The sequence below is a fragment of the Taeniopygia guttata genome, chromosome 7, assembly GCF_048771995.1.
Source record: "Taeniopygia guttata chromosome 7, bTaeGut7.mat, whole genome shotgun sequence".
NCBI lineage: Eukaryota > Metazoa > Chordata > Aves > Passeriformes > Estrildidae > Taeniopygia > Taeniopygia guttata.
Window position 1 is genome coordinate 8,953,692 of NC_133032.1, and position 25,743 is coordinate 8,979,434.

The 25,743-nt window shown below is 39.3% G+C and overlaps 1 protein-coding gene across 2 annotated transcripts in view; it reads left to right on the plus strand.

Annotated features, from left to right (window-relative positions):
• Positions 1 to 25,743, plus strand: part of CNTNAP5 (contactin associated protein family member 5) — a 414,440-nt gene that overhangs the window by 304,207 nt on the left and 84,490 nt on the right. For both annotated transcript variants that reach the window (XM_030277243.4, XM_072932032.1), the window contains 2 exons: positions 10,831 to 10,950; positions 23,085 to 23,285. In XM_030277243.4, coding sequence (XP_030133103.4) covers positions 10,831 to 10,950; positions 23,085 to 23,285 — 321 coding nt within the window. The remainder of the gene's footprint in view (positions 1 to 10,830; positions 10,951 to 23,084; positions 23,286 to 25,743) is intronic.

A 25,743-nucleotide genomic window follows, 5' to 3' on the forward strand; every position in this document is an offset into this window, starting at 1 on the left:
CATGGGAGAAAGCAATAATGTGCTTGCTTGAAAAATATAAGGCTGCGGCCAGAGGAGTTAGGCATTTTTGACAAGGCAAATGTCAGAGTCATGACAGGTAAAGAGGCTGGAAATGTGCCATGAAAAGCAAAGATAAATAGTTTGCATTTGATGCAACATAAGGGAATTAGACAGTGTCAGAAAAGGACAGTAAGTTGATAGAAGACACAGCTGGGACAGTGTTTGCAAGACCATATCAGATATGTGGGACAAAATTGTGTCTGACATGTCTGAAAATATCTAGTTGAAATTCAAGATGTGTGTATGAAGCAAAAGCATGCATCTGAAGATACACATAAAGAATTACCTGGCTCTAGATATGGCCTTCATATAATCTTCTGAAGGCAGCTACTTGCCTGCAAACCTCAGGTATCCCCCTGTTCACTCCAAACCCCTTCTGATCCTGAAAGCTCCTAAACTGTCACAGGATGTTTGCCAATCTGCCTGGTCCAGGTAAGGGTCCACTACTGAAAAGGCTGTGGTCCTGTATTGTAAATGTAGGTGAACTCAGTGGGAAGAAATTATGATGTTTGACTTAATTTAGAAGGCTGAATGATTTTTTTATTATAACTATGTTAAAATACATTAATATACCATATAAAGGAAGATGTTAAAACTATATACTACTACTCGATATCTAACTCTAGCACAATTCATGACCTTCTCTTGAGAGTCTAGTTACAGGTGGATTGGATTGACCATCAGGCTCAAACAATCCTCACTACAATTTAATCAAGTACTCACTTCAGGTAAACTATTCTTCAAACACATTCTATGTGAGAAAACCAAGGAGTAGAAATAGAAATTGTTTTCTCTTTCTTTTCTCTTTGTGCACCTCTATGAAAAATCCTGAGAGAGGGAGAAATGTGCTGCTACAGTCCTGTCCCCTTAAAGCCTTATTGTAGACAAGTTTCACACCAAAGTGTCCTGCTTCCATTCTCCTCTTCTCTGACCTTTAATGTAAATGCAAGTAAAATCTTGCTAAAACCTGTATATGTTTTCTGGGTTTTATGAGTCTCAGTGTTTTTTCTAACAGGTAGTTTCTTGCAAAGCTTATTGCCTGATGCATAAGCACATTTCTGTGTTCAGTCACAGTTAATCCTCCTTTGCTAGGTGCCACATGGAATGTTGTCGATGCTTCCCAAATCTTTTGTTGTTGCTTGTTTTGGCCTTGGGATTTTTTTCCCCTTTTGGATTTACCTCTCATCATTTCATCTTCCACTGCAATTCACATCTTCTCCCTGGCTAGTGACAGCACGGACGAGCACTTGTGCTTCCATCTCTGTACTCTCTGTATCTGTGAACCCCAAAGCACATTCCTCTGCCTTGCTCTCACAAATGCAGGTGGATGTGCAATTTGATGGTGAATGTAGAACTGCTGCTGTCTCCAGATGCCCATTTCACTGCCCATAGTTTGGGGAAACCAGGAGTCATGGAATAACCCTACAGAATATAAAGCCAACTGTTGGTGATTTACATTTCATTGTGTAAGAGTTTTGCTGTGCCTTAGTTTGTCTATCTCTGTTGGAAATAGGATCCAATTTGCAGATACATTAAGAGGTGTGTGATCTGTATCATCCACTAAAATTTTGTGGGCTCTTTCTTTTGAAACTTTTTGCTGCTTGAGCTTATCTGTAGCTGAGACAGTGCTTTGAGGATACAATCGTATTTCAACCTCTAAAATGTATGGTTTTGCTTTTTGCTTTATCTTTTAAATGTGCTTCACATAGCTTGCATTCAGATAGGTTGAAAGAGGAGCTCAGCTGAAGCCTTTTAGCAATAGATACCTTCCCAATTTCTCCAGTGTGGTGGGTAGCCTGCAGATCTGTAGGGTATTGGAGTAGTCTGATAAAATCCAGATAGGAGACGATCCATTATATGTGTAAACCATAGTAAAACAGATAATAATGCAATGTTCGTTTTCTCTTTTCCTCCTTTAGATACAAACACTGATGTTAGTACACAGCTTGGGGAAAAGCCTGGGTGGGATTCATCTAATCTATCTTTTGCTGTCTTGGTACTGTGACATCCAAGCTAAGATAGTGGTCTAGTCTCTCTCTGTATGTAAAAAGGAGTGTGAGCTGCTTTCAGAGCTTGACTAATCTCACTGTGAGCTGGGGTGTCCGTGGGAAGTTCATGGACCACCTCTGAAATCTGTCAGCTGTTGAGGGAGGCTGTCCTAGCTTAGACATAGAGTAGGCAACTGAAGGTAGGTCAAAATTATAGGTGGGAAGAGAGATAGGGGGAAACTTAGGTAAGAGAATTACAGATTTTAATTTTTATATATCTTTATACATATATATAAATTAATATATGTATTAGTTGAAAGTGAATAGTTTAAAAGCTGCGTAGTCATTCCTCTCATATTATTAATTCTTGTAATTATCATGTGACAGTAAGAGCAGTAGACCAGTGTAAAATGGCCCTGAGATACAGAATGTTATAACTTTATTGCAAGATAAAATTTAGTAATCTTATCTTTCAGTGAGTTATCCTAGTCCCTCAGAAAGCCTCATCTTGCCCTTCTGTATTTCTCTTATTTTTATTTATTATAGTTTTCAGGTGGTTTTTAGGCTTGCATGATTTTTTTAATTCCAAAGAGTGCTGAACATTGATACAAAAGATGTTGAGAAATATAAAATAATTATTTTATTCCTCATATTTTGGAATTGTCAACATGTCCCAAAGCTTTGCAAGGTGATAATTAACAGAATGTAATTTAATTCTGGGTATTTGCTTTGGTGTGTGATCTATCTCACACATACAGGCATATGTCTTATTGGCCTAGGTAATTGCTGGAAAAAAGAGTCATCCAATAATGGAAATGTCATAGAGTCATTGATATGGCATAAATTTAACTTCAGGTTTTGAAAGTGTATTTTTTAATATTAATATGCTTCCTGCATATATCATTTTCTTTATCTGTAAAGCTTAATATAGCTTCAGCCAGATTGTTAGCACTACTGGAGCTGCATCTTAAAATGCCAGCTGGGGGTTTGGTAAATCTCCTGTGTTCCAAGGTAGGGAGATGTTTACAGTTTGCTGGATGGGAAAATGAGGTTTTGAGAGATTCAGTCTGATAGATGCCTACTAGTGAGTTCGGTAGTGCAATTTGCATGTCCTGAGTAGCCAATTTTCCTGTCTGAGGTTCTTGAACAGCTTTTTTTCATGTGTGCTTAAACACACTGGTTTTCTTTGACTAAAGAAAACACATTTAATATTCATATCAAACCTTCAGTACTGTACTTGGTGTTCCTGCATATTTTTGTTCACACCATGCTTTTGAAATATGAATTTTCATTGTTTATTTTGTACTAAGTTACTGTGTTATTAATGCTTTCCCTTTGGTGGTGTTCATTTAAAAGTTTTCCCCTTTGCTTGAGATTTTCTTATAAATAACCCATTGAGTGTGGAGCTTCCTTCAGGACTTTCCTGCAGAAGGGAGTTTGTGGGGAACTCACTCAGTCCTGTGTGAAGCCAGCCATGCTCAGGTGTGACCATCCCGAGGCACACGGGGACTTTCCAGCAAGACCAAAACACCGACCTTAGCGCAGCATCCTTGGCCTCTTGGGTCACCCTGTCCCTCCAGCACGACCCCTGCAGCACTGTGGGTCCTTGGCTGCTCTCCTGCAGCAGCAGGGCTTGCAGCTGACCCTGCACCAGCCTAGGCTGGGCTCTGGGATTGTCACAGCCACCTTCCAGCCACAGGGAAGGATGGCTTGACACAAATTGGCCAGGGGGAGCCCAAGCTTGGATGGTAGGAGATTGTCTAACACCCAGGTGAAGTGGGAGTATCTCTCCTGAACATCCACTTAGACCCTGTGGTAAAAAGCATTTTAATTCTATCTATGGAAATAACATATTCTTTACCAGATGAGTAAGTACATGTTTTAAAAAGGAAAAGGAAAAAATAAGTTGTCTGTCATCCAGGCACGTCACAGCAGATCTGCCACAATCCAGGTTTTGAGAGTACGTTTTCCTGGCATTTAACAAGACAATTGTATTTTGGGGCGAGAATGATGATCATTCCCTGAGTTCATTGCTGTACTAATCCCTCTGTTGTTGAAATAAGAAACCTGCCATTACATATCGCTTTCTTCTTTATTTAGAAAAATCTTTTGTTCATTGCTCGTTAAGAGCAGATCTGTCAGGCCTAAGGTACATGAGCAGAGATTGAAATAGTCATCTCTGATCTGCTTCCAAGAGCTCTGAGCATTTTGTTGAGAATACTTAATTTGGCCTGCTCAGCATTTGTGTATATCTGTTTTCTCAAGGTCAGTCTGTGGCTGGTTGAATATCCTGGCAGAATCCCCAGCTCCTACTGGCCCCTCCAGTCTAACCAGTACATAAGTTCACCTCTGAATACAATAATAATTACCATCATAGGGGTTATTATTACTCTTTTTGTCAAAGGTGCAAAGAACTAGAAAGTGATTAAATGAGCCTGAAATGATGTTGCTGCAAGTATTCTTTTTCCTTTTTTTCATGACTTTACAAATTTTAGAGATGATAAAAGCAACTCACTGCTGCTACATTTTAGCTGAGAAGTGGACAGTGTCAGCACCTCCCAATGAAATCAAGAATTAAAGTTCTTTAGGTCCTTTTAATGTATTTTATTTATTATATCACCATAAAATTGTCTCTCCCTCTGAGAAATTGAAAATTATCTGCTACTTTTATTAGATTATGAGAATCTAATCTTGAAGCAGGAATACTACAGGATTCGTTTTGGTAATCATAACTAGCACAGCTCAAATTCTGAATTCCTAGCTCACATTTCATATAATGAAATCAATTTCCAAAGTAATTGGGAATACAGTCAGAACAAAATATGGGGAATTTTAAGTTTTACTTATATTTTTTGGGGGAAACTTATTTTGGTGTCCATTAAATCTGAAAAGGACAATGCCCTCTGAGGAAAAAAACAAAACAAAACAATGAAACAAATTCCTTTTTATATGGAACTTAACATTCTTGGTGATATCTAAGTTAATAACATGCTGATGGGTGCAGCAGAGAGGTTTACCTTGCCTGGTCTTCCCAGCAGCAAAACTGAGCAGTGTCATTGTAACCTTTACATTGAGTCCAACAACAGGCAGGATTTTTAACTATGGGGTAAGAGGTGCAATTTACTGGGTGAATAGCAGGTTCATGCACTCATTGAACAGAGGGGGCTTTAAATATGTTGCTCCTTGAGGGTTATTTGCAGAAGTTCAAGGCTTTGTACAAAGAATGGCCTTTCCTTTTTTAGCCAAAGTTGGACTGGAGGTAAAAAAAAACAAAAAAGTGGCCTGAAAGAGAGCAGAGTTTTCTGTTATGAAACATCAGGGCAAAGGAAACAGAGCTAAGAACTTGGGAACTGAGACCATCTAAAGGCTCATCTGCTGAGCAGCTCCACAGTAGAACAGGAAGCCTGTGCTCAGCAAAGGCTGCCATGGAGACTGCAGGTGAACTGCGTAGGGCAAAAGTGAGATTGGAAGCCACATATCAGTACAGTAAAGGGGCAGTCTGTGAAAAACTGGGCAGAAAAAGATTTTATATTGGAAAAAATGGAAGTTTGACCTTGGAAATGTTTGTGCTTAGCCATGTACTTTTACAGATTTCAGCTATGGCGGGAATAAAATCATCTCTGGTTTAAGGACTGTAATTAGAACAGCTGGATTATCAGGTTTAGGATACTTCAAAGAACTGGACAGTGACACATCTGCTCATATTTACTTTCAGGCTTGTGAAGCATATTGAATAAAGGCTGAATTTTCTACTGCAGACCCAAACCAAGAGTGACCCCAGTCCTTTCAGACCTGACTGTGGAGTAACAGAGAGCTCCTGCATGTGCTGTGGCTAACCAGCCATAAGGGTCTTGATGCAGAAATTAGGAAATTAAATTCTGTATGGTTTTATACACACAAGGTCAAACAATTGTTTTATTGTTATGATATTAAAATCTGATAATGCTTTTCTGACACTGAAGTCTGAATCATGGATCTATAGCTTGAACCATGACCAGTCAAAGTGAATATTTATAGTTTTGCTAGGATACTTCTGTGGTGGGTGTAGTGTATGGCTTGAAAAAGCATGGGATGTATACATTTCAGAGCCATAGTTTTAATTTTTGAGCTTATGAATGTTTATATTGCAGAAAATACGAGAAAATATGTCGAATTAGGTGATGTTGCTCTGTCTGGAGATAAAGTGTTTATTTTGTGAATGCTGATCAAAATTTGATAAAATATTTCCTAAGCACCTGGGAAGATGAAAAGTGAGAATGAAAGGAAAAGATTGGCATTATGATCAGTGAATAAAGCAGTGCTATAAGCAAATATTCTGTGATAAGCTGTTGATCTGAAAAGCTAGTTCAGCTTGAGAAGATGCTTTAGACTGAAAGAGATACCTGAGGGAGAAATTTGGTATATTTATTTTACAGAGGATTATAAGGGGCTGGGAGGTGGGTATCTTGAACTCTGTCAGTGCAGTGCATGCCTGCATACCACCAGCACAGCCCATCCTAGCAGGTAGGCAAGAGCACAGAAAGCACTTACTTAGAGAAGCAGCTCTTGCTCTAAAGAATGGGGCTCTCAGGCTGCATCACTTGCAGCAGCCAGCTCTGGGAGGATTTTAAATTTCTTTGTGAAACACAATCAATTAAAAAAAATCCTTATAGAGCAAAAATGTCAGCATAAGGTCTATCCAATGTTATAACTTACAAGTGATTCTGGAAAAAATAAAATTAAAAAAAAAAAATCAGTGAAAGACATCCTTTGTGACCAAGTGAAACAGATATTTCTGATGTTGTGTCCCTTACTAAATCTGGGACCTTGGAGTCAAGCTGCTTCTTGTTTGGTCTTTGTGGTGTAGCTGGTTACCAGCAAGAGCCCTGTGACACCTTTTACACTGGTTTTTGCCTTGTGCTTTACTTCACCCTGATGCTTTTACCAGCCATACCTGCCTGTGAGGTGCAGGCTGAGCTTGCAGGGGGGGATGGAGTTGCTGACATGGCTTTCTGTGATGCAGCTCCAGAACCTGCTCCACCCTGCAGCCTGCGGGAGCTGCAGTGCCGCGGCTGGGCCAGCACAGCTCACCCCAGAAGGGCCCGAGAAACACAGCAGGGGCTCAGAGTCCTAAAATGTGATTTTCAGTCTCTCTGGCCTACTGAAACAAATGGTGCTGGAAACTATAATTTTATCTTCAGTGGTTGGTGTTAATCAAAATTAGCCAAACAAACAAACAAAACAAACAAAAAAAACCAAACAAAAATCTGGGAGGGTTGAAGAAGGAAAGCTGATCTTACTTCTTTGAGACAAAAGACAATCTAAAGGTTTCATTTTTGAAATCATGCTTTTTAAAAAGTATTTTTATGAGAAAACAAGCTTTGCATGAACAGCCTAGCAAGAATGCTATTTTTGTTATTTTGGTCCCATTTAAATGAACGTTTTACAATAGGAAAACAAATCTAGGAGAACAAAGGAAGAAAAGTATAAAGACTTTTTAAATACTTCATGAAAAAAATAAAATCACTAATTTTTATTTAGCTACAATTTTTTAAATATTGGTAAAAATAATGTTTGAAAATTCATGCTGTGTTCTACTCTGAATGAACTGATTAATACCTCTCCTTTATTAAAAAGGTGCAATTACTACAAATGCTCTTTGCCATTAAAATGTGTTTACCTGTCAATAGTTCCATTATTACCTTTGGTGCTTGCTTTTTGAAAGTGGGACCTTATATTCTTAAATGGTTGGTGACTCTTTAATGACAATTACAATAATGGTTCCCTAGCTTTCCCAAAATGAACACAACTCCATCTACACCAGAGAAGCCTGACACAAAACAGAACATAATTATGAACGCAGTTTTCAAAGTTGAGGTTCTGGGGTCTTAACAGTCACAGCTGACTGTTTGTCTGTTTTTTACTTTCATATGATATTTCTGATTGCAAAAAGAGAATAATGACTGCAAAGAGATCTTGTCTTTCATAGACCCATAAGGATGGCTTCAAGTTGTTGTTACTGGCATAATAGAGCCTTTTTCAGCAAATGGAATAGCATAACTTTATTCTGAAGCAAGCAATCATCTCAGACCACAAAGGAGTTAAGCAGAGCTTGGAGTGGTTGGTGCACTCAAAATGTCTGTATGGGCATCTGCCAGTGACTGAGAAACAAACATAATTTTCTTCTTGATGCATTACATATAGAAAAAAATAGCAAAAAAGAAAATTAAAATCAATGGCCCATCTGCTTCCAGTTTAGAAGTGTGCAGTACCAAGTGCTACAGATACAGGCATGTGAAACTTTGTGTGCAGGTATGAAATAAACTGCCCACCAAAACTGCTTTTCACTAATCATGATGGAATGTGTTTTATGTGCTAGAGCTCGTGGTTTATGGCCTTTTCCCACTTCTTCTGCTACTTCCCAGTATGTAATGCTGGATTTCTCATATAACTGAAGCAAACATACCAGGATGGATTTCCTTCTGGAAGACATAACTGTAGTTTTATGGAAGCTTGTGTATCCTTTCAGATTTATATCAGTTGAGCACCCTCAGCCTGATTTCTAGCCCTGTATAGCCTTTTTTCTCCCTAAAGTTACAGGGACAAAGGGGCCATCTAAAGGTGAGTAGATCATCTCTGTTTGAATCTGTCCATATTATTAATGGCAGAATCTTCATGTCTTTTCTTACTAATTTGAAAAAAAAAAAAAAAAAAAAGCAGATCTGGGTTCCAGCCAAAATGACAATCAAAAAGTTCTTTTCTTAGGAAGAACAAGTTGTGATGAAGACTGAGATTTGCTGTGCCAGTTCACTGACAAGAAATTTGTTTTATGTCTCTACCCCTCACACCATCCTTTGTCTTCAAAAACACGCAGCAAACAATTGAGAGGAAGCAATTGGCATATTCCCTAATGAGGCAAGATGAAGTGTCCTGTAACGATGATGACAGCAAATTCACTAAGTGAACTGCAGTTTAAGAACTTTGCAAATTAATCAAACCATGATTCCTTGGTTGCTTACTTAATTGCCTGTTACCATCTCTCTCCTGACCTCCATATGCCCACTGCTTCTGTCAGCACTTCTGCAACTCAGGGACTCTGTCAGCCCCTCAGGTTGTGAGCACTGGAAGAATAGGTTCTGGTTTGGGGATTTTATTTAACTTGCATTTAATATGTGTTCTTGGCCAGCTATCACAGTGGGAATTTATAGATATTCAGGCCTCCTACTATGCTTGAATACATCAGGCTGTGAGGAAAAAGCTTTCTTAATTCTATTTATTATAGGATGGATGCTAGTTAAGGCACTGTCTCATCAGGTGCTGAGTACCTTGAGCAGTTTCTTAACCCTGAGAAGGATAGTGCTGTGCTTGTTTAGCACTTAGTGATGTCCGTCTACTGAAGTTTTCTTGTCAGGCAAGAAAAGTGCAAGGGAAAAACATATTTTGGTGATTGAAGTGATTGAAAGATGAGACTCTTAATCCATACCCAGTTTGGACCAAAGCCCTAGAACTGTGGTTCTGTTTTCTTAACAGAAGTGAAGAAATGTCCAATATCTAAGTGGTGAACTATCTTACAGCATTCTTCAGACAAGGCTACTTCAGGGCTCACCATAGATGCCTTTTTGAAAGTTTCATTAGAGAAGTTTCTTTAAGGGAATGTGGGAAAAGGAGGGATGTGAATCCATGTGTGCACAGGAGTGAGAGTAAGGAGCTATTCCTGCTGCTGTGGAGCAATTGCTGTCTTCTGCAGGGATTATGTTTAGAAGTGGTGAGGAAGTGCTGGGCCTGCCCTCAATCTGCAAAGCTCCTCCAGTTCCTTTCAGATGAAAAGCACTAGGAACTTTGCAGTTGTATTTACAGTCTCAACACAGCAGCTATAAACTGTCACAGAGAACAATTTGGTCAGTATAATCAGGTAAGTGTTTAAGCAGGTGGGGAGAAAAAAAAATCAACTCTCCTGAAATGAGATTTAAGGTTGTTGTTCAAGGTCCAGGATCATCATGTGACTTTCTGATATTCTGGACTGCCTCTCTGCAGGAGTTTTCTCTTTGCTTCATATCAAGTGACAGTTGTAACTGTCCTGAAAATATGCCTCAAATACAAAGATTGTACTGATCTGTGGGATTTTCTTCCTTCTTTTCTTGCTCTTGGTGACCTGCTGTACTTGTTTTGTTAACCACTTGGATTTTTATGGGCACTGGTACTCTGAGAGAAGAATATTGATAAGCAGAGAGAAAGAGTTGGTTGTATAAAATTACATCTAAAGCATTAAAATGTAACCTAGGATGGAGACCATGTCTGAGGTTGAGCTTTTCTGCTGGGGGACGTTGGATTTCATTTGTATAGCAGATTGTAGGGCTTTAGTGCTTCCTGTTAACCTTATCCTGGAGGGAAGGTGAGGACTGGAAAAAATATCTGTCATCTGTGTTGACAAGACTTAAGTGCATGCCTAGGTAGTAAATCATGTGTACCTGTGTGTATGTCGGTATGTCTTTGAAATTCCATACATGGTGAATATATGTACCACTCCATAACTAGATATATCCCTTTATTTAAGTATTTACATACTTTATCCAAAATAAAGCAAGTACCTGCATCTTCAAAGCCAGCATGCATTAAGTTCAAGGAACTAGTTAAAGAAATATGTGATTTTGAGCATGGATTCAGGCCCAAATGCAGTAAGATTTCACATGCTAATCAACTGTGTGCTAACATGGTATATTACGGCAATAATTAACACAGTACTAATTTATGAAACATGCCTGTGTTCTGTCTGTGATGCAGTCACTCTCTCTTTCTTTTAAAGCTGTCTATGAACAATCCTGCGAGGCTTACCGACACCAAGGGAAGACATCAGGTTTGTTCTACATCGATTCTGATGGAAGTGGACCGCTGGGACCACTCCGTGTTTTTTGCAATATAACAGGTAATGACCTAACCTTGACTTGGCTGCTTGATGTCGGGTCTAATTTGATTTGAGGTGGTCTTAGTAAAATGATAGAGATGTCAATAATACAGACACAGAGAAGCTATAACCGAGGTTTCACTTTGAGATGTTTCCTTAAATAAGATCCATGTAAAAGTGATTTTTTAAATGTTTCAAGGACTTCCCTTGACAAGTGATATATACAACAGTGTCTGCACCTTAAAAAGGGTGCTTCTTAATATCATAACTTTTGATGAGATTGATGTTTGTTCTTTACTAAAGAGGTGGAAACTTAGAATCCAACCCATTCTTTTGTTATTGAATGGTCTCTGTGCTTTATTAGAATACTAGATCTGGGAATTATTATTAAACTCCTTTCACTGAGATATCTATAAACCCTTCTAGACTGATGTGGGCAGCAATACATCCCCTCATACAAGTGTGCTACCTTTGATATTCCAAAGAGTGGAAGCCTTGATTTTCCCTGGTATTTGTGTGGTGTAGAATGCACGATTGTCTTAGGAGAGGGGGAACTGAAGAGATGGGTGGCAGAGCAAGAGCCTGGCAAGGTGACCTGTTGAGTGAAGCTTTTCAACCTTGCAGTTCTGTAAGTTTAAAAGAAGAATTGTTTCAAATGAACAAATACCTGTCTGGCAAATTCTCCCCTTAAGTGGGTCCTGTTTTGTATATAGGATTGTCAAGCCATGAGTAAGAGAAAAGATTACACGGCCCTTATTGTGGATAGGGGTGGATGGTAGGGCTTCCTTTCTGCTTTTTGTATTTGAAATGGAGGTGAAATTTCCCACACCATCTCCTGTTTGGCATTTTTTGCTTCCTGTGGCCAGGTGCAGATGTAGGCATGTTTTATTACCCTTTCTAAATTGCTAATTCTGGCTGAGCTACTTTGCCACATATCACTTTCACACACAGGGCTGAAAACTGAGGACTCAGGATATTCATATTTTATCCTTAATCTCCTTGTACTTAAAGTGCTTCAAATTAAATTTTCATTTTTATTTAATTGGGCAGTGATTATGTTAATTATTAACAACAGTTAATTATTAAGTATGTTTTTTATTCAAGTGTAACAAATATTTAAAAAGATGTGTCTCCTTTGCTGTTGAATCTCCTAAGAATTGAAACAGAGTTTCACCCTTGTGTCTGAATATCCTTCCTTGATCTTCAATAAGGGAAATGTGCTCATTTTTATTATTTATCATATAAATATGTGTGATCAAAACATTGTCAGTGCTTTTTATCTCTCCTGAAGAAGTAGGATTTTTGACAAACACCTTGCATTTGCTTTCCTAAAAAAAAAAAAAGTATCTGGCAGAAATCCAGAAGGCATATACCTGATTTTCTCTCTGTCTGTAATGAACTTGCTGACATTATCATAAAATTGGTTATGAGAATGGTGGAGGTGGGGAAAACTGGCAAACTTATGTTTCTGGGTCAGCTAAAAATGGTTTGAGTGCCTTAATCACATAAGCTTATTTTCTCTCCGGGAACTTATTTAATTGTTATTACCATAAAAATTGTTTACAGTAATTGATTAAGTGCAAAGTAGGAAAAAAATTACTTTGTGTACACAGAGATGGATTCTCAATTTGCTTCTTTTTTCAGATGATGTTTTTGCTTAGTTTTCTGAAAGTGCTCCATATTCAGGGAAAGCCAAAATATGAAATTCTGTGTTGTTACACTTGGTACATACAAGAAAAAGAAAAAATATTATTGTTCAGTGACATAAATCTGTAACACACCTCCTGTGAATGGAAAAACGTGGATGGCTTCCATGTGTGGGGGGACTAAACAAATTGAAAAGATAGTTGGGAGGAACTGTCACAGGAGAGCCTGGAGATCATGTGTAGCATAGAGAAAAAAATAGCAATTGATTCTTTTTCATCTTATATGAGCTAAGGGACACCTAAATGATTACTTAATGGGATTTGGGAGTTTTTTGCTTGCTTTTTCTGATGCAATGAATTCAACTTGAAATCACTACAGGGCAGCAAGGAGACTGATAGATCAAGAGAGGGAGTAAAACCCATCTGGAAAAAAACCCAGTTTTGTCTGATAGACTCAGAAGGTGCAAGTAAACATGGAGGTTTAGTTGCAGCTTCCCACTCAGGCAGCTGTGAGGCAAAGACCATTGGGAAATGGGAATTAGCTTCAGGAAAACCTTTTGGCTTCCCTGGGTATCTCTTCAACCTCAGAGGCAGAGGTGGGCTCCTGGGCTAAATAAAGCTTTTATTTTACACAGGCTGGCAGTTCTTTCTGAATACAGTTCAAGAAGCAGTAACCTCTTTATGCCCAAAATGTGTTCAAGCTGAAGAATTTGGAGGTGGAATGGAAAATTCAGGGCAATGATTCATTCAGTGTTTTTAAAAGTGGAGGTGCAGAGAGTTAATGCCTTCTGGGAATTTCAGTGCTTTTAATCTGTGAAGGATGAATTCAAGGAAGAAATCAGACCATCAGAAATGAGCAGCATCCTTGCATTTAAAGAAAAGTGATTTTTTAATACCTTTTTATTAAGTTCTTTCTAATTCTAATTTAAGTTCTATTTTTTTTGTCTATATTGAAATATCAACATTACAAGTTAGTTTACTGTGCTTATGTTTGCAGTGGATTCTCTAAAGCCTGTCAACTTTAGAGCCCACTGCTGAATAGAAATTCTGAATAAAGCAGAAAATTGTGATTGTGTGTGTTGAGAGGGAATTGGACAGTTCTACAAAGAGGGAGAGAGTGATAAGAGAAAGGAAATGTTACAGGGAGAAAAGAAAGGAAAAAAGTATTAAAATATATAAAGTCAATTTTCAGCATGGCAAGAAATTTAACAGTAGTGTCACAGAATATCTGATGAATAGCTGATACTAGAGTGGGTAAATGTACTTATCCACTGTCTGAAGAAGTGGCTGAAAAAGCAAGGTGACAAAAAACTGTTGATGACGTGCTACTATTTAATAGCATACTTATTGGTCAAGAAGTGAGAAGAGCCTATGAAGCACTTCAAAAGGATCTTACCTTAGAGGCTGTTTATTTATAATAAAGGTAAAATATGGTGTTGAAATAGGAGGTTGTCAGGAACCCTAATGTGCCTAATCAAAGCCATAGAAAGATATCTCTACAAAGAGAGGTTAAAAGTAAATAATCCAGGACTATTTAGAATGGGAAGACTCAAAGTGATGGGGCTCACTGACAGGAGCAAAGCTCATTTTCATTTTCTTACAATAGGAGAAGAGAGACAGTTCAATGACGGTGAAAGACAAAAAACTCAAAACTAGATCTAAAAGGAAAAGACAGCACCTTATTAACATAATGTTGTTTTCACCTTATATACCTTTTGTACACAGAGCAAAGTCACTTTTACAGGGAAATTAATCAGTTGTAAGAAACACTGAGGAGTCCACACCAAATATGCATCTGTGTGTGGGAAAGTGAACCAAATGTGTGTGCCCAAGCTATGACTGGATGCAGCTGGATGCCATGCAGGACACCATGAGGATGTGAATAGGTCCATGCAGGGGTTATTAAATTGGGGTGGGTGCATTGAGTTCTGTGGGAACACATCTGCCATGTTTCCAGGGCCATCCACATGGGAATGTAAGCTAGCTATCCTCACTTTTCCTGGGGCTTCAGTCATCCATGGGGGTCTATGGCCACACCTTTTTGACCTGAAGTGCAGAAAGAATGTATACCCACATACTTTGGGGTAGTGAACCGCCAGCAGGGCTGGGAAAGATTTTCCTTGAATGCTGGTTGTATGATAATCAGCCCACTTGAATTAATACTAATTAAAGATTCATAACAGTCAATAGAAAAGATGACTAATAGACACTCTGAACTTCAGGTCTGGCAGTCTTTCTGTCATTGTAAGGCTTATTTTTTTTTTTTGCTGCTTAGAAATCTTGGTCTGTATGGAGTACTACGTAAATGCTATGTAAATGCTAATAACCATGTTCTCCAGGACAAAGCCTATAGACATGCAATCTACATCCATGTGCTTGTTTTGTTGTCCTGTTTGAAAAGTGCAATGACCTTTTCTTATCTCCTTCTGAGTAAATTTTACCCTTGAATTTTGAAAGATTTTCTTGCAGAACACTTGAGTCATCCTGTCACTGTACTTCTCTACTGATGCTGTTTTACAGTATTCAGACCCTAGACTAACAAATCAATAATGCTTAGAAATTGTCATGACTAAATCAATGGTTCAGTTTATCTTTGCCAGATATTTTTCCAGTCCTCAAATAGTTTTCCTTTCATTTCTTCCCTTATTTTTCTTCCATGGAAGAAAAATATTATTGCATTTTGGGGAAAGATGCAATCTTATCTCAGGTCTTGCTGCTGGTCCAAGATTTGTTTTTGAAATTGCTGTAGTTAAAAAATCATTAATTAACAAAACTACATCTCTATTTGTTGCAGATAATTTCTGTTTTGTAGTCTCATCTCAAAATGCAAATACTGCTAATTTTTCTGATGCAGGAAAAAGAAAGTTTTATTTTCTCTGTCTCAAAAAACTATATAGAAAATGTCTAAATATCAGAAAAAGTAAGGGATTCTAACAAGATGTGAAGTAGATCACCAAAATTATACTTGCAATTTTTTACGAATTGTGTCTTTTTTTTTTTCAGCTAACAATGATTGATTTTTATTCTTCCATACAGTACATATGCCCACTGATGTTCCTAAAACAATCAGTTGTATTATTGTCCATGGAATCTCTTTCCCTTTGTTTCCACATGTGAATCTCAGCTCATCTGCTTATAGAATTTCTTAATCTATTTTCCATAAGAAACCATCTCCTTTTTGCTTTGTATAGCAATTACACGGATGCAGGAGACACCATGTACTCAGCTCTTTTCACATTTTTTATGGACTTGGGAAATTATCATGTGAAGAGAAGGGCTGCCCCCAGGCAGGCTGAAGCAAGAACAGATAGGAGGAGGTCATGCCCTTAGTTCTGCCTTTAATACCTGCAGCTACAGAATTTTGGAGCAACAATTTAAATGGTCAAACTCCCTCCACCCTGTAGCTGACTGTCTGTAGTTATGATTCACTTTATCACAAAAGAAAACAACAAATGGAAATTCCTTACCAATTATTTACTACTGTTTAGATTAAAGGTAGCCCCAAAGATTTTCAGTTTATCCCTCAAACACTACAGGTCTTTTGGCACACTGTAGTTCTGATAACTGATATGTTTCTCTTTTGAATTTTCATTAAATATACTTCCAGAACCTTACAGAATGAAAAAAAAATCTTTAATGTGAATATTATGTCAAAGGCATTGTGCTGTCAGCAGCTGCCTTGCTGCTTTCAATGAAATTGTTTTTTGGATGAGCATCATGACAGAAGTCCTGAAGCCACCTTCACTGTCACATTTGCAGGTGGCCCCTAAGGAAGTTTTAGTACTGAAGAACATAACTAGATATTTTTCTCTAGGCTTTACTTTTCAACAAAAGTTTACTGCAACTTAATCCCTCTCCTGCCACATCTGCAGTGCTCAGAAGTCAGAAGAAGCTGAGGCGCTGTCCAAGTCACTCCAGCTGTCTGGGTTGCAAGGGGTGGATCCATTTGCCCCAGACACGGGTGCCCCTGCTGTGCTGCACCCCTGTGGGTGTCCTGCACACCCTTCTGGTATGGCAGCTGAAGAGCAGCAGGTTTGCTCTGGGCTCTTTGTCGGAATCTTTGGGTATTGATGATTTTGAGATTGTATAAAATCTGTCTTTCTGCCCTATTGCTAAAGAAGAAGCCATAATTCGTCTGTGCTGGTTTCAAGGTTGTTTATTCTTGCTTATCTCTAACATGTTCTGCTGCCCTGCCGCAGGTCTGTCCTGCAGGGCAGCGTGTGGGGCTCTGCCCTCAGTGGGATGTTATAAACATTATATACTAGAAACTATGTGTGCTATATTTACAATAATGTGCTAATATCTATCATCTATGTTAAACAGCGTGTCCCCAGCTTAAACCAATAGAAAAATGCCAACACCACAGTGAAACATGGAGGGCATGAAGAAGGAGGAAAAGGACACAATACACCCAATTTCCTCCATCTTGTCCCCATTGAGCCCTTATTCTAGAAACCTAAAATTTTACTTTTGCACCCGTGCTACACTTAATTATTACTCATATCAAACACTCAGAGCTTGTAATTCATCCTGTAAGATTGAAAACTCTTTTCCATGGACAGAGATCACAGACAGTGTCTCTCGGGGCTCTGTACAGGGGGTGTTCTGTCCCCCTGCCAGGGTCCCAGGCAATCCAGGGCAGACAGAGGGAAACCCTGGATTCCCACGCTCTTCTCGTCTGCCAGACTCATGCAGGTGTTTGAGCCATCACAGGCTATGTGAAACAGCAGAAACGTGATTTGAGTCTCTCAACACTCACCCTAGATGGAGGGAACTGAGGCAGAGAGGACTGCAGAGTTGTCAGAAGCACAGTGAGTGGAGAAGTGTCCACTTGGCACTAGGAAGTAGATCAGTGACTGCCTCTTCAGTTTTTGGAGAGGAATATTTCTCACTGCTCGTTGTAAGATCCCCTTTATCAAGAAACTACTGAAATGGAGGAGCATAGGAAGTAGGCTGGCATGACAGTGGTTTGACTGCTCTGGGCTTCAGCAAAACCTGGGGGAGGAAGGTGCTAGATGTCACAAAAGAGGTGTCTTGTCATCCATCAGAGACATCGGGCACGGTCATTCTGCTGAGTGCTGCCTTGAACGCACTGCAGAGTTTCTGCACTGGATGGATGTGGCCGAATCAGAACTCAGGAGGAAGCTGATGAGCAGAAAACAAGCTCCAAAGGCATGTACTGCTGGGTCAGCCACCAGAAAAAAAAAAAAATAGTAGATACAAAAATAACAATGGGATGCTTTCAGAGAAGACTCAGAAAACACTTTCGGAGTGAGTGAATTAACCTGCTGTGATAGGAAATTGGTCTTTCAATATCCTTTGAGAGGAGTGTATATTAGAGGAGCTGGGTTGACCTGCCACTGCAGTTTAGAACAATACTGTATTTAAGAAGGAATGTCTTGTCTTTTTTGTGGTTGTAGTTTTAGTTATAGGTACAGCATTCAGGATAAAATTTGGCATTCAGTCTGGAGCACCATGAAACAAACGCATCGTATGAGCTCTGAGAGTTATTTTTTTCTCTCATGTAGCATTTACCATATGTTTGGCTTGTTGGCAATTTAATCAGTCTGAATAATCTTGTTTTGTGACAAACCTCCTAAATCACAAAGGAATGATGCAGTTTGTATGGGTGGAATGTGCTCTACAGGGATATTTCAAGTTGAAGAATAAAAATGAGGATTAGACAATACAGAATTCATTGAAAGCCAGTTTTCCAGCTGCTCTAATTTCCCACAATTTAATTTGTGTGCCATCAAAAGCAACTTGGAGGTTTCCAGCAAGATGATAGAACTATGGGCTAGGCTAAACAGAGAGTCTAAAATGTGCTTAATGCATTGCAGTCCCATGCTGTAAAAACATCTCCTAGGGCCAAATGCAGACAGCATAATATCCTAGTGAATTGGACCATTAAATAAAACTGTGAAGTCATAAAGCTGTAGCATTACCCCGAAATTAAAGCATTGTCACCTTTGAATTATGGAAATAATTTAACAAGCATTTAGGAAATCTGCTTTTCAGGGCTGCATTAAACTATCCCACATTACACAATAGAAGATGTGGCTGCAGTCTCCTACTTGGTTTTGAATGACTTCCAGCTTGTGTTTAGTTTGAAATTTTACCAAGCTGAGAAAGTAATAAAAGAGTAGAATGGAGTAATAGAAGATAAAAATTAACAGTAACCTATGTCTGGACAACAGCTTTTTAATTCTCATTGCAGATTTGTAAGTGCAAGGAGAGCTCATTAAATGGAGTAAACAGGAAAATAAAGTGTAGTATGGACAGATGTAAAAACATAATGATAACTTCTGAGTTGAAATACATGAGAAGAAAGCTTCATCGGTGTAGTTTAATGGTTTCCAGGTATGGAAATGACCAGAAGGAGGTGGTGGCACTCAGCTTGGTTTGCCCCTGTGATTACAGTGTCATTGAATGAAAACATAATGTAAACAAAGTAGAGTGAAGAATAAATACAAATCCTTGCACTGTGAAAACAGGAACAAGTATTCGAAGCCCCATTTTCAAAAGCTGTGGGCATTACTGGTGTAGAGGTGTGCCTCTAAAGGCAAATGCCGCACCAGAGCTCAGGTGCAGACAGCTGTTTGCTGGAGTGACCTGTGGGTGCATTCAGATGGCAGCTACGGGTCTCACACAGGTTCTGAACCTGCCTGAAGTGCCAGACCACAGATCATTGTCAGGAGGCTTCAGAGGACCTGCCAGTCAAGTAGTGAGGGGAGGATGCCTTGACCTCATACTGAAGCAGGCAGTGGTATTTTGGGAGAAGCTCTAGCTAAACTTGTGCAAGTGAATTTGAGAAAATAGAATGATCTTTTTCTAACTGTTGCCAAGTTTGAGGTGGAGAAGCTGGGATTTGAATAAACCCCAAGGGCTGATCTGAAAGGTGGTGGTCTTCAGAAGAAATCTTGAGATTATTTTTGAGTGTTTTTCTGATATATGGAAGCAGTTTTCTGATCTATGGAAGCAGATGCAATGGTCTTGCTATTGTCCTGGAATGGTTCAAGGATTTACTGCCCTCTAGCTCTTAGTAACTTCTCTCTCAACCAGTGCAGATGCAGGAAGGAGCACTGTTGGCTCTTCTACCCTGTCCAAAGCAATCTAAACTTTAAATCATTTTCAGACTGACTTGCTGCATATAAACAAAAGGGTGTCCTTTTGAAAGAAGGAAGTTTTTTTTTTTTTTGAGGTTTTTTTGCTGTGATGTGAATGTAATCCTTTATTCTTGTAGCAGGTTGTGTTTGACTTTGTATGCGTTACCTTGCCTCTCTACACCGCATGTGCTGTTTTGTGAAATGGAAGTACTTACTCCTGCCCTGGGAAGTGGGAAGAAGCTCTGTCTGTGTTGTGTTGAGCTGCCCTTCTGATCCGAGGTTTGCTCGCTGGTGGCTGTGGCTTTACTGCTCTTAGATCAAGGAGAAAAACACAGATCCTTTTTGAGAAACTGAACTGATGGGCACCTTTACTTCAAAGGTGAAGCACAGAGGGAAACTTTGAAGTGACCAAAGCATAGATCTGATATGTAAAAATATTAAGGCTAAAAAACTAGGCATGTGTAGATTAGGAACTCTCTGAAATGTAACTTTAAGATTCTTCTCTTCTGCTATAACTTTTTTAATGACATTCTGATGTACTTGCTAAATCACATTTGAATACAGAAAGAAACTTTGGTTTTCCTTTCCCTTTGTAAACTAGAGGATGGAAAATAGGTCAGCTTATTTCTAAATGATCCTTTGGAGAAAAGCAGGTCTAGAATGTCAAAGTTCAGATCTCGGGACAGCTGTGTGCAGCTGTAATGATAACAAGGCTGCTAAAAATTAATGAAGAATCATACAGGAAGATAAGAGGAAGACCTGTCACATTGTCTGTCCAACACTCCTGTTAATGAGTGCTGGCTGCTTACAGTATATTTGCTGATACCTTGTCCAACCTCATTTCAAACATGTCAATTAATTATATTTCCAACACCTTTTCTGGGAAGACAGCTTTGTGCAATGCTATTTTTAATCAGCTTTTTCTAGTGTTCCTTCTTTGCTTCTAAATTGCTAGCTCTTGATGCTTTTGACTTTTCAGGTACCCACATGGCACCTTTCTTGATGCGCAGCCTGGAAAGTACAGCAGTGTTAGCCACTGTACAACTACAGCATTAGGCTGCTCTACTTCCTGAGCAGCATTGTAGCCACTATTGTGAGCATTGATTTTATTTCATTTTCTTAAAATTATGTTCAGAACTCTCAGTGGGGAGGTGCTTTTCACAGCCCACCTGGAATTTCAGAAACCAGTATATTCCATCATCTCCTGGTTCTATGTCTCACATTATCAGCAACTCACGCTGTCTTACTAGTAGATATTTCAGTCAAGGCAGAAGTTAAACTTCTATAAGCTTTTGTGAGAGGAAAATTAACTCACCTTCAGCTGTTCCTGAAAAATCCACTCTGTTCTCATCAATATTGCCTTGAGAGAGCAAAAGAAAACAGAGGGACTGGCTGATAAGGATTGCTACTTTAAGATGTACAAGATGTCTTTTATGAAGCCGTTGAAATATATTGTGTTTGAAGCAATATATGTGCAGGACAGTGCAGGGTATTGTGCTACAGTTTTCACTATCATTACAACCACTGGGACAAGTATTACAAGCAATAAATTTGTAGTATTTCTTATTATTTTAATCTGACTTCTGTGTATTGCACATTGCAGCAATGTTTCTTTGAGCTCCAACTCCAAGGGTCCACAAGCAGCTCCCTGAAGTCAGTAAGAACCACAGAACTGTAGACATATGAGCAAACTTTCTGCCTACCATCACAGAAATGATGAGAGGGTTGTGAGTTAATGTGTGGTTTGCTGTATGTAAACTGTCCCTATAGTTAATGCAAGTTAATTTCTCTGTCACTTGCAGCCAGGTCTTGGAACAGACCTCTTTAGATAGTCTCCAGATGGTTGTTGTTACTTGCCTGTCATTTGAATGCCTCCATAATGACAATCCATCAAGTTATCTGTGTCTTTGCACAAATGGTCCATTTAGGACTTTTATGCACCTATTAGTATTCTGTTGAAGTAATCTGGGGCATATATGTAGCTCAACAAAAAATACTTTGACTGCAATGCATTTTAGTGTCCACAGAGCTATTGAGCTCATCATGCCAGTGTCTTGGGGAGTTACTAGAAAGCTCAGGCTCTGCAAGAACTCAGGCCAGGCAATGTGGTAAAACCATCTGAATCCTTAAATGCACAGTTTTTAAAATCAGCTTAGAAAAGATATGATTCAATGTTATCTATGTTTTCTCTGATGAAGCATAAATAACAAAATAGAAATCTATTGCCTAGATCTTACTTCTTCCTCTGTAGCTGTCTGCGTGCTTCTGCAAGTGAGATTGAAATCTCCTTCTCATCAAATGATTGAAAATTGCTGCCTCAAATTTTTGCCTTGTCAGTATCTTTTATCCTCTCTAGGCAAGCAGGGTCTTTGATAAAGAGGAAATTTGCTGGTTGTGACTTTTACTAATATTGTTGGGCATGTGCAGGTGCTCAGTCCTGTGAATCCTTTTTGAAGAGTTCGTCTTTAACTCTGTGTCAGCTCAGCAAATTGGCCACTCAGGTTGTCCTTTCTACTTGCCCATTGCTATATCAGAACCAGCTGGGAAAAGGCCTCCCTGGAAGCTAATTTTGTCTAAGTGTGGTGTTCTCATTATGCCAACCCCAATGCTGATTTTGAGCTGGGTTGTAGGGTGCAGGTTGTGCTTAAGTCTAGATTCTGCCTTCTGTCACTTACACAATCCCTTGCTCTGCCAGTAAATGCAATGAAGGAAATGAGAATGGGCTCCCCAGCATAGAAAAGCATCAATATTTAGAGTTAACTACAGATGCCAAGTCATATGGCACTCTGTACCATCATCCAAGTAGGTCATCACTCAACTTATATGCAGAAAAATCTGAGAACTGAGTGAAATGAGTGATCTGACTTCCAGCTGGGTGGTAAGAACATGCTCTCAGTTTAACTTTCTGGCAAGAGATTGTGCTTTCTGCTCATGGTGATTGTGCAAGCTCATCAGCTGCAGTTCTCTGCTTCCATTTGTTCTTACAACAGTATGGGCTGTGCTCTCAGGCAAAAGGTGAATGTTACCCCATGAGCTATATTACTCTGTGTTTTCTCTCAGGGACAAAGCCAGTTGAAAGGTATAAGATAAAAAAATATCTGTTAATAGAAGAAGCTGAAGGTCTCCTATGCTTCCCAGGAAGCTTGTAGTTTCCATCTTGCTCAGCAGGCAGTGTACTGTTTGCTTGATCTGGTTCAGGGAGAAACATTTTTGTGGGCCACACTGACCTTTCATGAAGACAGACCTCTTGGTGTTCATCACAATGTGCCCGTTTTGGAGCCCGGGGTCCTGCTGATGGTCCGTCCACTGCAGTAAAACATTACATTTCAGTTGGTTTTTTGTTCCCTACTTGTTGGAAGTGTTTTGCTGTTAACCTCACGTTCAATCGTTTTTCATTTAACAGAAGATAAGATCTGGACTGAAGTGCAGCACAACAGCACAGGGCTGACCAGAGTGCAAGGAGCTGGTCCAGGGAAGCCCTACACCATGTCCTTCAACTACAGCAGCAGTGCAGAGCAGCTGGAGGCCGTGATCAACAGTGCTGAGTACTGTGAGCAGGAGGCAGCCTACCACTGCAAGAAGTCACGGCTCCTCAACACCCCAAGTAAGTGCCACCAGCCCAAAGCTTTCCTTCTTAACTCCTGTTGATTGTACAGCAGGTAGAGGCCGTGCCACAGCTAAGGAGGAAAAAAAATCCCCAAACCAATAAAACCCCCAAATTAATAGGAGCAATATAGAATAGAGTGAAAAACCTTTTACCATTTTGGATTCTACTGTGCAGTGCCTGTGCTCTGGTGCAAGAGGATCTGAGCTCCGCAGGGGAATTTTCACTCTATAAGTTCATGCATGCCCAGACTCTGAAAACTTCTGTGATTGAAAGTGCTACCTAGAAACCACAAGAAGTGTATTTAGGTGATGGCAAATCTACGTGTTTATTCACTTACAGTTTTTACCTGTATATTAAAGATAAAACATTAAGATTGCTCTAGACTCATAATGTTATGTAGGGGACGGGTGTAACCTCTCCTGAGTCCCACAGCCCTGAATATGATGTTCAAAGTGCTTGGTAGTACAGTTCCTGGGGCAAAACTAACTTTCCCCTTGCAATAGAAGGATTACATTTTTTTGCTTGTCTTAATGTAACAGAAAAAAGGAAGCGGAGGGTCTCATGAGTTTGTGTTTCTCTGCAGCACCAAATTTCCAGTGGCTACTCAGGATGTCTGACTTCCAGTCAACTCTGTCTTGATGTCAGGATTTTACGTTTATTTATCTGGAGAGATGAATGACGTTAAGGGCAGACTTCTGAATGACTTCAAAGTCTTCTCTGTTACTTATAATGTCTGTATTGTCCTGGTGATTATTTGATTATTAGCAACTCTTAAATTTGTTTGTAGTTTAGAAGAAAGACCATGAAAAGCCTGAAGGGGAGTTTGCAGTAGGAGTTCCTATTGTCTTAAAACCATATTGCCTAATGAGATGTGTCAAAACCCTCCTGGTTCCAGCAAAGTTACTCTAAACACTGAATTTTTATGGATCCAGTAATCAAATGCCTTACAGTCAGTTTATTTTTAAAAGCTGTGAATTATGTCTTTTGTTATAAACAGATTTACCAGCCAAGAATTGCTTGTATTGCTAATCTTTTTTTAAAGAATGAAATGTTAATATCAGCATCCAGGGTAGAGCACAAAGGGAAAACAAATTGTGGGCATAACTGCTCATAAAGAAGTGGAATTGATGTCTTACAAGTACTTTCAGTGTTGCTGGCTCCCACAACACACTTGATATGGCTTAAAGATAAAACCCCACAGAGGCTATTTCTGAAATGTTCTTTCAAGGATGAATGCCACAATATTAGAGCAGGTCTGTATGTGTTTATTTTTACACATTTCTGGAGGCATTTGGTCATGTGTATGCAGGAATGTACACTATGAATGGGTTTTGAGATGCCTGTCTTATGTGGAACCTCTCTAAAGCTGGGGGCACTTCCTGAGAACCAAAAATTTTGGGGAAAAAAAGCCAAGTAACGATAATCTTTCCTAAATTGACAGTGTGTAAACTGTGCATCTTCAGGGCTAAAGCTATCAAATAACAGGCAGACTGGCTAAGAGGGCTCCTGACAGGCAGCTCATCCTCTGCTTGTCCAGGACTAAAGCTGTGGCTGGTTCCTCAAGGGAAAGGATGTGGGAATGGTGTCCAGCAGTCTGGCTTGTGCTCTCACAGCTGCTGCAGTGCCACTGTGGTCCTGACACTTAAACCACAACAAGAATTGCACAACTCATTTAGTCTTTTCTGCAGCTCCATCTGAGAAAAAAAAAAAAAAAAAAAGAAATAAAATTGCAATACAGTGCATGTGGTAGATACCATCATTTTTTCCCCCTTCTTTTTTTCTTCCTTTAATATGTTTTTTAATTACACTTCCAAATTTTCCTTTTTCATCCTAAGCTTTCTCAGTAGTCTAAAGCTTTAAATTTTGCAATATGTGAAATATGTTAAAAAATAACATTTCAATTCTTGAAATGACAAGGGTGATTTGTTCTTAGTTGTGTATTAAGTATTTTTGTAGAAAAGCATTATTTTCCCCAAGCTCTATTAATTTATATTAATCTTGTAGCAAAATGCTGTTGTATTACAGAGGAACCTAGAGACCAAGTAGTGCTATTGATGTCTTGAAAAGTTCTAGGACTTAGGGAATTTCCACTCCTAAACTTGAAAATGAACTACAAGTTGAGTGACCTCAGGGTATTTTGCTGGACCTGCTGCAGAAGGTTCTCACCTGTGTTTTTGCCGGATTTGGGGCCAGAGAAACAGAACAAAGATCAAAACTTTTAGGTTTTGTTTCTTCATTTGACCTAGACTTCTGGATGCCTGAAGCACCGTGTTCCCTCTGTGTTTCCAGGGTATCTTAATGTGTAATTTCTGTTAGTGTGCAACACTTCAGACCTGACTGTAGAATTCAATATGCAACGCCCATGCAGTATTAATGACCGTACTGCATCTGTAGGCCAGCAGGAACGTTGCCTGACCTTATCCAGCTTGCTGAATGTCTCCACTAAGTATTACCT